At 39.9% G+C, this 18,541-nt stretch overlaps 1 protein-coding gene across 1 annotated transcript; it reads left to right on the top strand.

Annotated features, from left to right (window-relative positions):
- The first annotated feature begins 2,529 nt into the window (after positions 1 to 2,529).
- Positions 2,530 to 8,714, top strand: LOC125888096 (troponin I, fast skeletal muscle-like). Its single transcript, XM_049575292.1, has 7 exons — positions 2,530 to 2,659; positions 3,888 to 3,920; positions 4,301 to 4,337; positions 4,616 to 4,744; positions 6,507 to 6,596; positions 6,688 to 6,861; positions 8,344 to 8,714. Exons 2-7 carry the CDS (start codon positions 3,913 to 3,915, stop codon positions 8,422 to 8,424), a joined length of 519 nt encoding a protein of 172 aa, XP_049431249.1. The 5' UTR covers positions 2,530 to 2,659; positions 3,888 to 3,912; the 3' UTR covers positions 8,425 to 8,714.
- Positions 8,715 to 18,541: the final 9,827 nt, after the last annotated feature.

Raw genomic sequence — 18,541 nt, forward strand, 5'->3', positions numbered from 1 at the left:
GATGTGTATCTTGGACAGAGCCATGCTAACTGTTTCCCCCTGTGTAGTCTTTATGCTAAGCTAAGCTAAGCTAAGATAAGCTAAGCTAACCACAGCCTGCCTCCAACTTTGATTAAAATCTATCCTCTCATCTTACTCTCTATGGTGACCTGAATAATCAAACAGCACGCAGGTCAAACTCTCATTCAGAAACACACAACTTTATAACATGTGAAATGTTTAAAATCAAGAGCAAAACAATCAAATGTTTCCACCGACAGATAATGAGACAGTGAGCCTCTGTGTCGCTTTGTGTTTTCTTCACATCTCTTTGTCGTTGTTTTGTGTCTCTTTGTGGTTTCTTTGCATCTCTTTGTTGTTGTTCTGTGTCTCTTTGTAGTTTCTTTGCATCTCTTTATTGTTGTTTTGTCTTTTTGTAGTTTCTTTGCATCTCTTTGTCATTGTTTTGTGTCTCTTTGTAGTTTCTTTGCATCTCTCTGTCGCTGTTCTGTGTCTCTTTGTAGTGTCTTTGCGTCTTTCTGTTGTTGTTTTGTGTGTCTTTGTAGTTTCTTTGCATCTCTTTGTTGCTGTTCTGTGTCTGTAGTTTCTTTGCATCTCTTTGTCGCTGTTCTGTGTCTCTTTGTAGTGTCTTTGCGTCTTTCTGTTGTTGTTTTGTGTGTCTTTGTAGTTTCTTTGCATCTCTTTGTCGTTGTTCTGTGTCTCTTTGTAGTTTCTTTGCATCTCTTTGTCGTTGTTCTGTGTCTCTTTGTAGTTTCTTTGCATCTCTTTGTCGTTGTTTTGTGTCTCTGTAGTTTCATTGCATCTCTTTGTCGCTGTTCTGTGTCTCTTTGTAGTTTCTTTGCATCTCTTTGTCGTTGTTTTGTGTCTCTTTGTAGTTTCTTTGCATCTCTTTGTCGTTGTTTTGTGTCTCTGTAGTTTCATCGCATCTCTTTGTCGCTGTTCTGTGTCTCTTTGTAGTTTCTTTGCATCTCTGTCGTTGTTCTGTGTCTCTTTGTAGTTTCTTTGCATCTCTTTGTCGTTGTTTTGTGTCTCTTTGTAGTTTCATTGCATCTCTTTGTCGCTGTTCTGTGTCTCTTTGTAGTTTCTTTGCATCTCTTTGTCGTTGTTTTGTGTCTCTTTGTAGTTTCATCGCATCTCTTTGTCGCTGTTCTGTGTCTCTGTAGTTTCTTTGCATCTCTCTGTCGTTGTTCTGTGTCTCTTTGTGGTTTCTCTGCATCTCTGTCGTTGTTTTGTGTCTCTTTGTAGTTTCATCGCATCTCTTTATCATTGTTCTGTGTCTCTTTGTAGTTTCTTTGCATCTCTCTGTCGTTGTTCTGTGTCTCTTTGTGGTTTCTCTGCATCTCTGTCGTTGTTCTGTGTCTCTTTGTAGTTTCTTTGCATCTCTTTGTCGTTGTTTTGTGTCTCTTTGTAGTTTCATCGCATCTCCTTGTCGCTGTTCTGTGTCTCTTTGTAGTTTCTTTGCATCTCTTTGTCGTTGTTCTGTGTCTCTTTGTAGTTTCTTTGCATCTCTTTGTCGCTGTTCTGTGTCTGTATTTTCTTTGCATCTCTTTGTCGCTGTTTTGTGTCTCTTTGTCTCTTTGTGGTTTCTCTGCATCTCTGTCGTTGTTCTGTGTCTCTTTGTAGTTTCTTTGCATCTCTTTGTCGTTGTTTTGTGTCTCTTTGTAGTTTCATCGCATCTCCTTGTCGCTGTTCTGTGTCTCTTTGTAGTTTCTTTGCATCTCTTTGTCGTTGTTCTGTGTCTCTTTGTAGTTTCTTTGCATCTCTTTGTCGCTGTTCTGTGTCTGTATTTTCTTTGCATCTCTTTGTCGTTGTTTTGTGTCTCTTTGTAGTTTTTTCGCATCTCTGTTGTTGTTGTTTTGTGTCTCTGTAGTTTCTTTGCATCTGTTTGTCGTTGTTTTGTGTCTCCTTGTAGTTTCTTGTCATGTCTCATCTCATGTCTTTGAGGTATATTTGTCTTTTAGTCATTTTATGTCTCTTTATAGGTTTCTTTGCATGGCTTTGTTGTCATTTGTCTCTTTTTTGGTCGTTTTGTGTCTCTTTGTAGTCGTTTTGTGTCTCTCTTTTAGTTTTTTCTGCATCTTTTTGTTGTCGTTTTGTCTCTTTGAGTTCATTTTGTGTGTCTTTACGTCTCTTTTCTGTTGTTTCATGTGTTTATAGTTACTTTGACATATATATATAAATATTTCCTTTTGATGTTGGTTGTAATTGGTGAATAACTTGTAACACCATTAAAGCTACATGGCAGATTCTATAAGGTGGAAATCAGAAACAAGAGTCCATGCTGAAGTTTTTTAAGGACTCCTGGTTCAACTTAAAGAACCCTGAAGGTTAACTGGTGTCACAACAACTTCAGTTTGTCCAGTTGATGTTCTTTTATATTATAACCCCCCTCCTGCCTGTGTGAATCCGCATCTTGAAGCTTGAAGTCGTCTCACAGGGAGGGGGCGGTTTGCAGAGCGGGGCTGGGTCGGGTGTATTTCAGGAGCTCGTTGGCCCATTGGTCTGCCCGGGAATCCATTTCCATAAAGAGGATCTGGGCATTTTGCTGAGGCATCGCAACCCACCATATATACCCTATTTCATTTTTCACTGTGTGGCTTTGGTAGTGTCTGATTTTCTTCCACCCAGTGTGTCGTGGTCTTCTTCGTCCTCTCAACAGGTGAGAAATGATCTTCTTTATATTTTGTCTCTGTCTTGTTCTGTCCAGCCTCTCTGAGAGCAGCATCTCATATTTTACCAGAGGAGTTTAGAGCAGCCAAACATCAGCCAGACTCTGCTTCTAAAAATCCTCTTTTATAAAGGGGGATCACAGCCGCTTGTTGCTCCACCTTTGGCCCTGCTTGACATCCTGAAATCGCTTTCTGCATGTTTGCTGCCGACATTTGACCTTCTCCTGACAGACCTGAATTTATGGGACCTGTTCAGCTGCACTGTGTTGTGTTTAATGGTCCTGAAGCTGTTTGCAGCTCAGTTAAACGGCTAAAATAACATGTTGTCATTATGATATCTTAATTAGATGATGCTGTAAAAGGGTTTAGAGTAACACAATTATCATGACTCTGATTTGAGGAAACATCTTTTTGAATAAGAGCAAATTTATTTATTTATCTGCATCACTGAAGTCCTTAAAATTTGAGCCATTTTTTTGTTGAGCAGGACGTTGAAATGTTCTTTAAAGCTTATTGGTTCTTTTTAATGACAATAACAGCTCACTTATTATTAATTAATTGGTAATTAATATGAATATTATTCTTAAAAATAATGATCATGGTTAACAAGAACATTTATTTATGCCTGCAGGACTGAGCAGTTTGATAAACAGCTGGATGAATTCAGCTCTTGGCTGATATTTCTTTTATTTTTAGCATCTTGCTTCGGAGTTTGTCACAAAAACTAAAAAAACTGGAAATAATGCAGCTTTTAAAGGTGGTAAATTTGGGTCTGTCAGTTCTGAGAGCTCACTGTAAGAATTTAAAGCTAAAGTTGTGAATTAATTAATCATGAAGAGATCATTCCACCTGATTTGGAGCTGCTGCTTTAACATTCAAAGTATTTCAATGTATCAGTGATGAACTTCAGTTGGTAATATTCCGCTAGACAATTTATTTAAATTAACCTCTCACCCGATCTGGTCATAAACAGTTCAGACGCGACACCGGATCCCGACCGATCCAGTTTTAGTTTTAGTCGACGTCGCTGCTCTTCAGCTGTGGCCTCAGATCACGTTACTGCACAAATATTCTGTCCATCCGTCAGAGCAGCAGAACATGCTGATCTCAGAGAATCTGTGACATCCTGATCTGAGCGACTACGGTGTTCAGCAGAGGTCAAAAACACTCAGATGTTTCCCCCACTCAGTGTGTGTTCTCTTGTGTGTCCTCATGCAGGTTGTGAACCTCAAAAAACGCCAAGATGTCTGAGTAAGTCTGAACAGCATCCTCTCTGATCAGGGTTACATCACGTCTGTGCAAAAACACCCACGTTTACAAGCACATCACCATCATCATCATCATCATCATCATCATCTCATATTATGGAATCTATAATGGCATTTTTCTAAAACTGGTGTATTTGTTACAACTTTTGCTTATTTTTTTGCACAAAATGATCCTGAACTCTGCCTCATTTCAAAGCAATAACTTTATAATTGTACTTTGAACAAGCAAAAAATTCACTGTAACAAATGTCAAATTATTTTCACTTGTAAAAATAAGCATGAATTTCAGAGTGAAAAGTTGTAAATATGAATGTACTTCATGATGTTTATGATGACATGTTGACCTGACTTCCTCCCCCACAGGAAAAAGATGACTTCGAGCCGCAGGCATCATCTGAAGGTAACCTGAAAAAAATCTGTCTGTACTTACAGATGCATCTCTTACTGTCCTGGATAGAAATGAGATTTTCAATGTGTTTCCTGAAAATATTAGCGATAAAAAATATTAGCACAGTTTTTGGGGACTATTTTCAGCAGCGGATGAATCCATATTTGGTGTTCATCCTTTAGGTATGCTTAAAGTGATGGGTTTCAATAGTATAATTATTTCATGATGCTGTTTATGAGTTGTGACTGCAGGGAACAATAAAAGCTGTTTCCCTCTTGTTCGTCCTGCAGAGTCTGATCCTGTCGATCGCTCAGAACTGGCTCACACAGGAGAGAAAGGACAACGAAGCAGCCAAGCAGGCCTACATGGCCGAGCACTGTCCTCCCCCAGATACCAGCGGAGACCAGGCCGCCCTGATGGTGAGCAGAGCACCGGCCAGAAAGACCGTCAGAATCACAGAGCCAGGGTTTCTTTATTTAACCGTAATTTGAAATAAAATCCTGCATCCAAAATTTATAATTATAGAAGTATTAGTATCAAAATATACATGAAGTAGCCAGGTGAAAGTACCCACTGTGCAAAATGACCTCAGAGTGTTATATATGTTTTTGGAATCATTATTATTGATGCATTTATGTAAGGAGCACATAGGCGTAGGTTTTGGGGGGCGTGCAGGGGACACACCCCTCTGAATCTTTCAGAATAAAAACATGAGGTAGCAGAGGACTTTTATTTTGAAGAACTGCTAGAACGCAACTCATAGAAGCGACGTGAAAGATGAAAGCAGGTGTGCGCAGTCTGCAACGGTTTCAATCTACCACAAAAACGTAAAGAAGAAGAAACAACTGTGTGCAGTCGAAGCAGGGAGCGCCAGGAGCGCCAGGAGCACCAGGACACTGTGCTGTCTGGTTCTTGCTTCAGTACCATGACATTCCACCATTAATTGATTCAGAAAACAAACAAATTGGTCCACAGAATTTCACCAGAGCGCAGGACATTAAGTGTCTGATGCTCACAGTCCCCCTGCTAAATATGTGACCTGATATTTTAATGTCAAGATGGAGCCAAAGACAGAAGGACAGTGTTTATTTACAATCACTTCCTGTTAGGAAACCATTGCATCATGCACATATAATCAAACAGCACTGAAGAAAAGGCTGCCTCAATTGATTCGTTTTAGCCACCTAAAAAAATCAATATCAGTTTAAGTGAGCATTGACGCCGTTACATAAAAGCCACCAGATTGTACTGACAAAAATTTGACTTCTCAGAACACAGGAGTTGCAGGTCTACCACAACCGCAGTTGGTTAGTGTGTAGGTGGAGCCAATATGCAAAACACAGTGTACACTTGCACTGATACTGATTTTTATAAGTGGCTAAAATATATTTGGCTGCAGCCCCGTCCACAGCGGTGCACTGTCACCTTCTCTGCAGGTAGGTTTGGTTCATCAAAAATGAGAGCAAACAGAAACATCAGACAGGTCAGACCACTGTTTGACCACATATCTTTAAATGCTGCACCACGGCTGACAATGACAGCAGAAATAAACAAGTTGTTAGTGTGATGTCATAGTGATGCGGTCTATAAATACGACTTTATGTAGTTTAATTTATGAGGGTACATAATATTTTTTTAAACGATGAACCAGGTGCACATTGAATCTGCGCCCACACAAGTCTGATCAAATCTCTACATATTTTTACAAGATTAAAAATAAATAAATAACATAAATATTATCTATCACATGACAAGCAAGAAATAAATATTCCATAGATTTTCATTCTGAATCAACGCTAAAATCTGTAAAAACAATTCCAAGATTCTGTTTTTGTCTGCTGATTACTTTGAAAAAAATCAATAAATCCTGACGTGAAACATAACCACAGCTGTCAGATAAATGAAGTGCAATATTTCCCTCTGTCTTCTAGAAGTATGAAGCAGCGTAAAATGGAAAAACTCACCTTCAAATACCTTAAAGTTTAGCACAGTACTATAGAAACTGTACTCTGTGATATTCCAAAACTGAAATGAAAGTATTAACTTTAAATCTACTTTAACTTTCAGTGGGACGTCACTGTAGTTTGAACTTTTCAGCCTCAGCTTCAGAGCAGAAGCTTGACGCGTATAAATGCATCTGTAGTCTGACATGAAGGTAACATGAGACCTGTGTGTCGACAGGAGTACTGCAAGAAGCTCCACGCCCTCATCGACAAGGTGGACGAGGAGAGGTACGACATCGAGGCCAAAGTGCAGAAGGCTGACAAAGAGGTGACGACACTCTGACGGGATCTAACAACAACAGCTACTCCGTTTAAGAAGTGTAAACTGAATCAGGAACATTTTCTTTTTCTTCCCGTAGATTGAAGACCTGAAGATCAAAGTGGTGGATCTGAGAGGAGTGAAGAAACCCGCTCTGAAGAAAGTACGTATGTCCGCTGACTCCATGCTGAAGGCTCTGCTGGGCTCCAAACACACAGTCAACATGGACCTGAGGGCCAACCTGAAGCAGGTCAAGAAGGAGTCAAAAGAGGAGGTGAGTTCACCGTTATTTAAAAATATTATTACTGTGTTTATCATTTAGTCCAGTTACATTAGAGTACAAATACTGCAGTAATACTCGAGGTGCCTCGTAGATGATACTTAAAGGTCCAGCGTGTAGGATTCAGGAGGACAAATTGACAGGAATATGATATGATAAGTTTGTTTTCTTTAGTGTGTAATAACTGCACCACCATGTTTCTACAGTAGCCCAGAGTGGACAAATCACACACTGGATCTAGATAGGGACATTTGTGTTTGTGTGGCAGCCCCATAAGAACAACAGCGTCAATAAACACTGATTTGAAATGAACGCAGAGTACGGACCGTCCATCTCGGCCTCCATATCTAACGCTGAGGACAAATGAGCCCCAGCCTGCTCTCATTCTTGAGTTAAAATACCGCCACTTTGTCAGTGATGCCAGCGTCAGACACCAGTGCCAAAAGCCACCTTTCACGGCACTTTGATACACCAACACACGGTGTCAGTTTGTAACGTGGCCCCACACAACCTTTGGCAGTGTTATGATATGCATGTCCCAGCAGTATGAAACACGGAAGGGTGGCGGCAGATCATAATGCAGCCAGATGGAACCTTTGGCAGCATTATAACGTGCCTGAACAACAAACACAGGAGCGTACGTAACGTGTAACATATAGACATGAATGCCACAGACCAAGAAGTGACATGTGATGAGCTGAATGAGAACGTGTTAATGTGTTCGATGTGTACAAGTTAAGTTACGTATGTTATGAGACAAAACTTTGTTACGTTATGATGACAACAACGTAAGGTTTAAATAACTCAACGTTGACTTTTAATTTCTCTTTTGTCACGTGACTCCTTCCCTCGCTCCCGTCATAATTACGGCCACTAGAGGTCGCCATCCAACGAAACGTAGATACAGAAAAGTCTTAAATGTCTTAAATTCAGTTTTATGAATATTAGATTAATCTTGAAGTTGATCTGTGAGGACGTACCTGCCACAAATATTTGATCTAATTTATCCATCTTTTAATTTATTTCAGTCAAAATGAGTCGAGCTCTTCTGAGTGAAAGTCCACATCTGATGTTACAAATATTTAACCCTACCACTGAACCTAATGTTGTCTTTATAATTTTTACTTGTGCTCACTTGTCTTTAAGTGTCTGTATTCCTACATAAAACTAACCTCTCCATGGGACCAAATATATGCTACTAACCTTGTACTTACCTGCAACACTTACATAAGAAAAAAGACAAATACGTCTGGTTAAAATTATCTTGCAAAGGTTCAGAAGCATTAAATATGATAATCTGATACATGCAGACACCCTGAAACATGGGTCGTAAAAAGCTTCTTATACAGACGACCAACAGTATGAGGTCATTTTTGGCGGGGGAGGGACAGTCTGATATCTAAACATGAATTCTTGTATGTGAAACCTGACTTGGCAACAAACCTGGCTCTGATGAAAATTGTTTTTTCTCTGCAGCCCGTAGAAGCCGCAGGCGACTGGCGTAAGAACATTGAGGACAAGGCCGACAGGAAGAAGATGTTCGAGGCCGCCGCCTAAACGTGTTGCTGCTGCTTTGCTTTCTGTTTATATGAACTCCATGTGTCTTACATGTGTTGGTTGAACCAGACGTCAGTTGAGTCACGCCAGCGTGTCTGAGGGGAGTAGCTCTGCAGGAAATTTGAAGGTGTTTATTTGTTTTTATTTTCTGGCACTTTGTTTGTCTGGAGGGAGGGGGAGGAGGTTTGCACACCAACACACATCACCAGGTCTCCACACATTCAGGGAAACATCCACACAAACTCAACCATGCTGAGTAGAAACAATAAAGTCAAAGTGGAAGAAAATAAGTCTGGATTTGTCTTTTTGTGTCGTCTTTTGCCCCGTTTCTGTTTATGGGACTGATTTCAGAGAAGTGCACCCCACACCCACACAGATGTTTTACCCAACACCAAAAATAACATTTTCATAAAATGTAAAATAATATAGATTAATTTAACTTCTCTTCACTGTAAAGAAAATCTATTTCTTCTAACTTAAAAAAGTTAGTGTCTGGGCTGCCTTCAAATTTTGAGTTGACTGAATTTAAGAAGACAAGTTGAGGTAAGTTTTCAACTTTTTAAATTCAGTCAACTTAAATTTTTAAGGCAGTCTGAACACTACTGTGTTTTTTTTTTAGGGTTTTTTTAATAGTTAAAACAAGTTTATTTTTAAAATGATTTATTCAGACCACAAAACATGAAATATTGTATTTCAACATGGAATATGTTAAAATTTTAGAATCTATATCTTTATTTGTGTTAAAGCTTAGATTAGCCTAAAATCAAAAGAATATTTCTAAAATATGTTATATATAATTAAAAATATTTTTCTGGTACAGAAAAAAGTACAATTTGAAAAATTCAAGTTTATCCTACTGCTGATTTTTTTTAATATTAATTAAATATTTTGCATTTTATTATATTATTATTTGTTATTATGACTAATTAAGTAAACAGTGCTGTGAAAAATAAATCAATGTTTTAAAATATTTCAGTAGAAAGTTATACCACAGCATCATGTATCTTCCATATTAGTTAGACATAAATAAATGGACGTAACCGTCAAACATGGACAGAAATGACAGCTCAAAGGTAAAATCATTTAGTTTTGTATTAATGCAGTTATGAAAACTACCAACTAACACTAAATTCATCTCAACATTCCAGTGATGAGTATCTTATCCTATATGTTGAGTGCTCATTTTAACTCTTGGGTAGTTTAATCTACTGCAGTGCATCATATATACAGTACAGGCCAAAAGTTTGGACACACCTTCTCATTCAATGCGTTTTCTTTATTTTCATGACTATTTACATTGTAGATTCTCACTGAAGGCATCAAAACTATGAATGAACACATGTGGAGTTATGTACTTAACAAAAAAGGTGAAATAACTGAAAACATGTTTTATATTCTAGTTTCTTCAAAATAGCCACCCTTTGCTCTGATTACTGCTTTGCACACTCTTGGCATTCTCTCCATGAGCTTCAAGAGGTAGTCACCTGAAATGGTTTTCCAACAGTCTTGAAGGAGTTCCCAGAGGTGTTTAGCACTTGTTGGCCCCTTTGCCTTCACTCTGCGGTCCAGCTCACCCCAAACCATCTCCATTGGGTTCAGGTCCGGTGACTGTGGAGGCCAGGTCATCTGCCGCAGCACTCCATCACTCTCCTTCTTGGTCAAATAGCCCTTACACAGCCTGGAGGTGTGTTTGGATTTGTCCTGTTGAAAAATAAATGATCGTCCAACTAAACGCAAACCGGATGGGATGGCATGTCGCTGCAGGATGCTGTGGTAGCCATGCTGGTTCAGTGTGCCTTCAATTTTGAATAAATCCCCAACAGTGTCACCAGCAAAACACCCTCTTCACACCATCACATCCTCCTCCATGCTTCACAGTGGGAACCAGGCATGTGGAATCCATGCCTTCACCTTTTCTGCGTCTCACAAAGACAAGTTGGAACCAAAGATCTCAAATTTGGACTCATCAGACCAAAGCACAGATTTCCACTGGTCTAATGTCCATTCCTTGTGTTTCTTGGCCCAAACAAATCTCTTCTGCTTGTTGCCTCTCCTTAGCAGTGGTTTCCTAGCAGCTATTTGACCATGAAGGCCTGATTGTCAGTCTCCTCTTAACAGTATGTTCTAGAGATGGGTCTTAGAATCTGTGTGGCATTTATCTGCTCTCTGATCTGAGCTGCTGTTAAAATCAAAAGAATATTTCTGAGGCTGTATATATGAACTTATATTTTCCTGGTACAGAAGCAGAGGTGACTCTTGGTCTTCCTTTCCTGCGGTCCTCATGTTGCCAGTTTTGCATTGTATATTATTATTTGTTTTATGACTAATTAAGTAAACACTGTGCAAAAATAAATCATGTTAAAGTTTTTCAGCAATTTATACCGGACTGACTGACCTCTTCATTTCTTAAAGTAATGATGGCCACTCGTTTTTCTTTAGTTAGCTGATTGGTTCTTGCCATAATATGAATTTTAACAGTTGTCCAATAGGGCTATCGGCTGTGTATTAACCTGACTTCTGCACAACACAACTGATGGTCCCAACCCCATTGATAAAGCAAGAAATTCCACTAATTAACCCTGATAAGGCACACCTGTGAAGTGGAAACCATTTCAGGTGACTACCTCTTGAAGCTCATGGAGAGAATGCCAAGAGTGTGCAAAGCAGTAATCAGAGCAAAGGGTGGCTATTTTGAAGAAACTAGAATATAAAACATGTTTTCAGTTATTTCACCTTTTTTTGTTAAGTACATAACTCCACATGTGTTCATTCATAGTTTTGATGCCTTCAGTGAGAATCTACAATGTAAATAGTCATGAAAATAAAGAAAATGCATTGAATGAGAAGGTGTGTCCAAACTTTTGGCCTGTACTGTATATTTATGAACGTGTTTTATATATGCTTCAGTTTGATGGTTTATGAGTGTATTTATTATCAGATTTCATCAGGGACTTTGTCAACAACTTTGCTTCTGCTGAAGAATTTCGATCTCTGGCAACTTAAGAGGCTAAAAAATGAAGCCAGCGTGGAAGAGTTTCTGTAATGGCCACTCCGGCACCAAACATGAGTCAATCCCCACAGAAGACCTCCGTGTTTAAATGCCCAACTTTACAGCAGATACAAACATGTTTACAGTCTGGTGCAAAAACAGTTTTGGTCTCTGTGGCTAATTACAACATTCATGACAGCTGGACAGAGGCTACATTTTTTATATAAGTCATCTGTTATTAAGGCTTAAAGTTTGGCATAATTACGCATGTGGCTGCTTTGAGTTACAGGCTGATCGTGTTCTGTCAGTCAGCTCCACCCCTCGCTCCTCCACAGCTCCACCCTCTCACCCAAATATGGTCACTTCTGGCTCCAAAAAAACCAACATGGCGACGTCCGTAATGCCAAACTCAAGACTTCAAAACTGGAGTCCACAAACCAGTGGGTGACGTCACGGTGGCTGCGTCCATTATTTTTACAGCCTACAGATACAGCTCACTGCCTGTTTCACACACACACACACACACACACACACACACACACGCTCTCACACTCCTTCTATGGTGCTCTGAGCTCTGCCTCCGGCCTGCTGGGGGTCCGAGGCTCCGGAGCCTCTAAAGTTTCCTCAGTTTCTAACTTTATCCTGTCGGTCAGCGGAGGGAATGTGAGCAGACGCCTCAGAGTTATATTTGGATCATGTGACTTCACCAAGACTCCCTTTAAAAATCGTTGCATTTTCTCTCTCTGTCAGCCGTCTGCTGGGCTCAGTCTCATCGCTGAGTTTTAAATTAAGTTAAAGAAATTAAGCAGGATTCCTGTGGCCCTCTATGTGGCATTAAAATGATAATATATGTAAGTGAAGTGTTTCAGAGTGAAAAGCACAGCGACAGGAGAAACAGGGAGGCAGAGGAACCCACAGCGGAAATACTTCATAATGAAGATAATCTAAAATAATCTGTCCAGCTCTAGATTTATCGTTTGAAAGACCACAAAGCACTTCAGACTTCTTTGCATTGGTTATGTTACCGTTAGTTACAGCTCACACAGCCAAGATGTAAATCTTTAAAAACACAAATACATCATTTCATCAGTATTGATCAGCTGCTCACTGTAGAAAACTGCAGTGAGCAGCTGATCAAACCAACTGGAGGAAACGGTGACTTTGTTGGGGACTATTTTCAGCGGCGGATTAATCCACATTTGCTGCTCTTGTGTGTATTTGTGGCAGCAGGACAGTGTGTGTGGGAATGAGTCAGAGTAAACTAGCAGTGGTTCCCTCCTGGTCGAGCCTCAGGCTCCAGATTTCTCCTTAGTCATTAGTTCCACATAGTTTCATACATTCATACATTTGGCCGTGTTGTCCATTAGTCACTCACTCCACAGCAGGAAAAGTGCTGTGCCAGAAATTCACTGTACTTCAAAATAAAGACCTGTGACCCACCACCTACAGTGTGTGTGTGTGTGTGTGTGTGTGTGTGTGTGTGTGTGTGTGTGTGTGTGTGTTCATGGCGATAAAGGAACGTGTCTCCCAGTGTCACAGTGTGGCTTCACAATGCAGTAAGCAGATATCGCAGGCTCTGGTAATCAGGCCATAACACAATGTTGACATGACTCCGTCAAGCTCCTGAGGTTATGTTCAGTTTTTTGTGTTTCAGTCTGTCACTTCCTGTTTTATTTTGGTTACTTACCTGTGTTTCCTGTCTCCTCAGATCCAGTCAGGCCCCAGCGTTTCCAGCTTGATGTCTTTCCCCACCTCCTGTGTCACAGCTGTGTCTTGTTGCCCCTGATTACCTGTGTATATATCCCCAGTCTGTCTCAGTTTGTTGTCAGTGTGTTCCCTCGTGTCGCCTTTGTTCCAGCGTTGTTTCCTCTGTGAGTTTTCTCGTGATTTTTGACCTCAGCTTGTTGTTTTTGTTTGTGTGCTGATCCGGACTGTAAAAGACTTGTCTCCACTGATCTGCCCGGTGAGAGCCTGTGTTTTGGAGTCCTTGCCTCTGTGTAACTCAGTACCTGTCAAATGTGTAAAGTTTATTTGGATATACTTAAGCTGTATTTCAGTCAGGACCACTTTAGTCAAAGAAAACTTAATTTCCATTTGCAGTATTATATTTGGCGGTATGTATGGCTCTGTTCTGGGGCCTCCCTGCCCTTCCATGCGCTTACATGGAAAGTCTAAGGCAGGCAGAGCAGCAGCCAAGGGTCAGTCTGTCTCTTTTAGCTCTGTTTTTGGTCTCCACCAACTCCTGAGGGAAATATCTGTCTCTTTAAATCCATGAATGTGTCTTAAACACAGTAAATATTGATGTAATGGACAAAGCGGTCCAGAACACCAGCTGGTGCTCATGTTGGTGTTTTGTTAATGATGTCATGGCGTCCTGGTGCGTTCTGCTTTATTTCAGCAGATGTGGCCACAGCTGGCCGACTGACGCTTCAGCGTATTAAAACAAACGGTACAAAACAGGCCAGTAATGTTTCCACAGGTCACATCTGCACATGTAAACATGTTTGACTGCGTGCTGCTGCAGAGAGCACATTCATCATGAAAGTAAGGAAGATGTTAGTTTTAGTTTTTAAGGTTAGAAAGTTGCATTTAAAATCCAACTGACTGAATTCTTTGTTGTAATATATTACTGCACCAGCTGCAATGAGCTCAGGTGAGATGCTCATGAGGAGAGGATATACTTTATAAGAGACAACTTTGTGATTGTATGTGGTTGGCATTGAGCTCAAAGGTGAGTCAGTACACATCAACACATAAACATATACACCTCATGCATACGTACAGTATGTCCACACTCTTGTACATGATTATTTGTTCAATTATAGACAAAAAAAAATCTGCTCCTTGTAATTATTTATATCTTAAAATCTAAATAACACATCTGTAACCTACAGTTCTGTGTGACTCTTCAGAGCTAGTTTTAAATGGACTGTGTGGAGCAAGTGTTTTGATTAATAATCAGAAAATTAGAATAAACACCATGTTGTGACTATTTGTCACCAGTTTTTTTTTTTTTAAACTTTATTTGTGGGGGGAAATAAATAAATAAATACATCACAGGAAAACCTTCACCTGCAAATATCTGAGTGCAGTTTAGGCGTTGACTTTCAGTCCTGCTGGTTTCCATTGTTGCTGTTTCATTAGGTTATAATTTACAGCTGCGACGTCAGCTGGAAGAAATCAGTGTTAATTAGCTGAAACTCAGCAGGACTGAAAACCACAGAGAGCCACACAGGTTAGACAGCAACATTTACTCAAGGACTGCTCTTAAGGACAAGTTTGAGGTACTTGTACTTCAGTTGAATATTTCTATCTTATGCTACTTTATCCTTCTCCTCCACGACATCTCAGAGGTAAATATACGTATGATGCATTGCAGTAGATTAAACTACCCAAGAGTTAAGATGAGCACAACCTTTAACATCTACAGCAGTGAAATACAACGTTCACGTTCAAATGGGATTCATCACATGGCCCTATAAATGTGTAAAAATAGTGGGAACAGAGGAATTAGATTCTGCTCAAGAGTTTGGTAACAAACGATCTTGAATTAAAACAGGGCACTAAAAGACGTTTCTGAGGACACTGCAGGTGACAAACAGGCAACACAATGACAGAATCTTGGTTTACATTCAGTCAGTGCTGCCTACATGTACTGCTCCACCAAAATAAGCATGTAAATGTAGGTCGTCAAAACACGAGTAAGCACGCTAACAGTCGGCTATAGACTCCTTTTCCACTGCCAGTAGATCAGAAATGAACAATACTAGAAAATAAAAATAGATACGTTAATAAATAAATAAATAATAAAATAAAAATAATAAAAATAAATAATCACTGGCAGATGTGAAAATAGCCGAATGTCACATGACACATTTCTAAATATTTTTTAAGGATTTGAGCCAGTATGTTACATCATCATATAGTTACATCAGGGACCTTTAATGACGGAGATGTTTCTCCACCTGATTAATAAGCCTGTTCCTGCTGCACCTACTGAAAGAGACTGTAGTAAAATTGGTTCTTCAAATTCAAATAAACACAAGAAGTTCCCCCTAAAATTGGTTCTTTAAAGAGAGTAATTTGAGTTTGGAATGATCCCTAAAGTCGCTATCTAGGAGAAGAATTCAGTCTGCATCTTGGGGTCCTGTTCAGTCCATTAATAGGGAGAATATTGACCATCATGTGGGCGTGGCCTGAGATGTGAATACTGCCTGTGCTACCGGTTCATGTGGAGGACACAGTGGAGTCAGAAATAAAACGTAACCAGTCTGAGAGAGTGAGCCATGAGGCAGTGTAGAATATATACTCTCTGGATGTTGGATTATGGAGGCGCCATGTATCTGCTCTCACACATATCCTTTAACATGTTCACAGATCCACAGGGTCGCAGTATTGAGGGTTGTCGGTTTAAAACTGGGTCCCACACCTGATTAAAATCTCCACCTATGATCAGTGGATAATCACCCATCACATTCAGCTTGTGATCCAGCTCCCCAAGAGAGGATGGGTCCACTGTGTCAGGAGCACAGACGTTAGCTAAAACAACAGGAAGGCTAACATTACTGCACCATACGTTCTTTATTTGGAGCCAAGTGTTGTGGGATTGGTACTTTAATTGCAGTTAAAGGTCTGAATATTTCTCCCAGCAGTAGCAGAGACCTGGTGATTTGTGTTCAGGCAGACAGGGGGAGCTGCAGGCTGACACTGGCTCAGAGGTCAGAGGTCAGGGGCGTCCCACTTTGACCAGTATGGTTCTCTGAAAACTGATAGTGGTTATTTCTGGACTTGAGATGCTGCAGGATGATAGTTTGTGCCGTCGATCAGAGTAAATCACGCAGAAAAAAGCTTCAGATAATAAAGATGAGCTGAATGTTTCTCACCACATACTGGAGGTCTTCAGGGTGGAAACCAGCATGAACACATCAGGGAGGGTCAGAGGTCACACACATGGTGGAAAATACAAGTATAAATAAGAAGACTGAAAGTGTGAAGCCTCACTGGTGTTGGTGCATAAGGAGATCCACACATGTTCAGATGTTCCTGCTCAGAGCTGAAACAGACCTCAGATCAGCTGTTGGAGGTCGTCCTGCTGGTTCACGGTCAGTAGGGGGCGTGTTTGGTCTGTTCTGCTCTGAACAGCAGCTCAGATTGAGTTTGTGTGGTCATCTGCACATAAACTGGTGACTGGAAAAAAATACTGAAAATACTAAATACTAAAATACTACTGAATTTTTTTTGTTATTTAACCTTTATGAAACCAGGAGGTCCCATTGAGAGCCAATCAAAACACTTTTAAAACACAACAAACATACAATGAACTATTCAAACACAGTGGCCTCTTAAGAAAAAACTCACTGTCAGTATTCTCAGCAAATATTTATCCTCCTTCCTCCATTTAACTTCCTCCAGTATGATCAGGCCCAGCGGCGACCTCTGGGGCTGAAAAGTGAAGCCAACACAAAGCACCAAAACTGCAGTTCCTCCAATGGCCACTTGAGGCTGGCTCCAAAACAGAGTCAGTCCTAATAGACCTCTATGTTAAAATGCCCAACTTTACAGCAGATATAAACACATTTACAGCCTGGTACAAAAACAGCTTTGGTCTCTGTAGCTAAGGTCAACATTCATGACAACTGTACGGGGGCTGAATTTTCATATAACCCATTTTATTAAGGCTTAAAGGGAAATTTCGGTTTATTTCAACCTGTCTCCTATCGTCCTAAATTTGTTTCAAGTGACTAGTGACATAGAAATAATAGTCGCCATATTTCAGCCGCGCTTTGGAAAGCAGAGCTAGATGGTAAACAAACATGGCAGCACACCGGTAAGGTAAGACAACACGTTTACATGTCGTTTTCTATATGTTCTCTGACATTTATCCTAACGATATGAGGCGGTCTTTGTGGGAAAAAAAGCTTGTTTAGTGGACTAACTTTGCACTTGAAGGTTGCCCGTTCACTTACGTTTTAACAGGTCTGACGCTACTATGCGCCCCGGCTGTATCTAGGCTAACAGCTAACATGCTAACTATTATTTTTATGTCACCTATGCATAATTAACACTGACAGGCTGATCGCTCCTCACACAAATGTTTTAAGGCCTTTTTGAAACTCAACAGAGAACAACACAATTTCAAATCAGCACTGAGTCTTTTTCATAGTTTGACTCCCAAAACTGAAACACATCTGTATTTTACATTAGTTCTTACTTTACATGTTTCATAAATAAGCAGCCCTCTTAAATTATCATTTCCTTCCTTGAATTAAAAAAAAAAATGAATACAGACAGAAAGGCTTTTGTTCACAACCTGAAAAAGCATTTGTGATGTTTTCTAAATGCACAATCTCTAGTCTAGTTTTGAAATAACCTTGTTACAGGTTTGTCTGCGTATGCTCTTACAAATATTTTGAGATGCTTATCTCTACTGTCACATTCCTATTGTCTTATTTTTCTGAGACTGCTGTCTGGACACTTTCATGACCATTAGCTGGATTAAATGGTAGTTTAGCTTTTGAGTTCAAACGAGCTGCACCAGAAGGTAAAGTTCTTTCGCAGGCCGTCTCTGGTTGTTTAGTCTGTTCAGTATATTTCATGTTTTACTGTTATTGCTCGTCTGAGTGGATTATAAGCTCTTGTATTTGCATTGTCATATTCATAGCTTTGTAATCTCCAGTGAGATAGATACTTAACTTTATCTATCCAATCTAAATTCTTGTTTTTTGTATTTTTCCTTTATAATGACTATTGTAACTCAGTTGTAAATATACAGTATGTGAGAGTGGAGCTGATGTACAGAGACAGGAGAAGGCTACGTGCTGCACGTCTCAGTCACCTGATGAAAAATGTTGCTGCCCTTTTTTGGGGAATAAATGATTTGGTGGAAAGTTTGACCGTGAAGCACGAGGTTAGTTCCTGGTGCAGCTCCAGGAATTTTTTAATATTGGAGTTTTCAGTCTTGTATGAACTCTCTTATTGTTTTCTCATTTTCATTTACTTCAGTTTCATGGTCCAAAGCCTCCCTGTGCCCTCTTATCTTACATCCACCGCTTCATATTTACTTTTTGTCTCTTTATTTCCTGCACGGTGGAAATCACTCGGGTCATTTTCCATCTCCTCACTCTGCTG

Source organism: Epinephelus fuscoguttatus, linkage group LG4, assembly GCF_011397635.1.
Source record: "Epinephelus fuscoguttatus linkage group LG4, E.fuscoguttatus.final_Chr_v1".
Classification (NCBI taxonomy): domain Eukaryota; kingdom Metazoa; phylum Chordata; class Actinopteri; order Perciformes; family Serranidae; genus Epinephelus; species Epinephelus fuscoguttatus.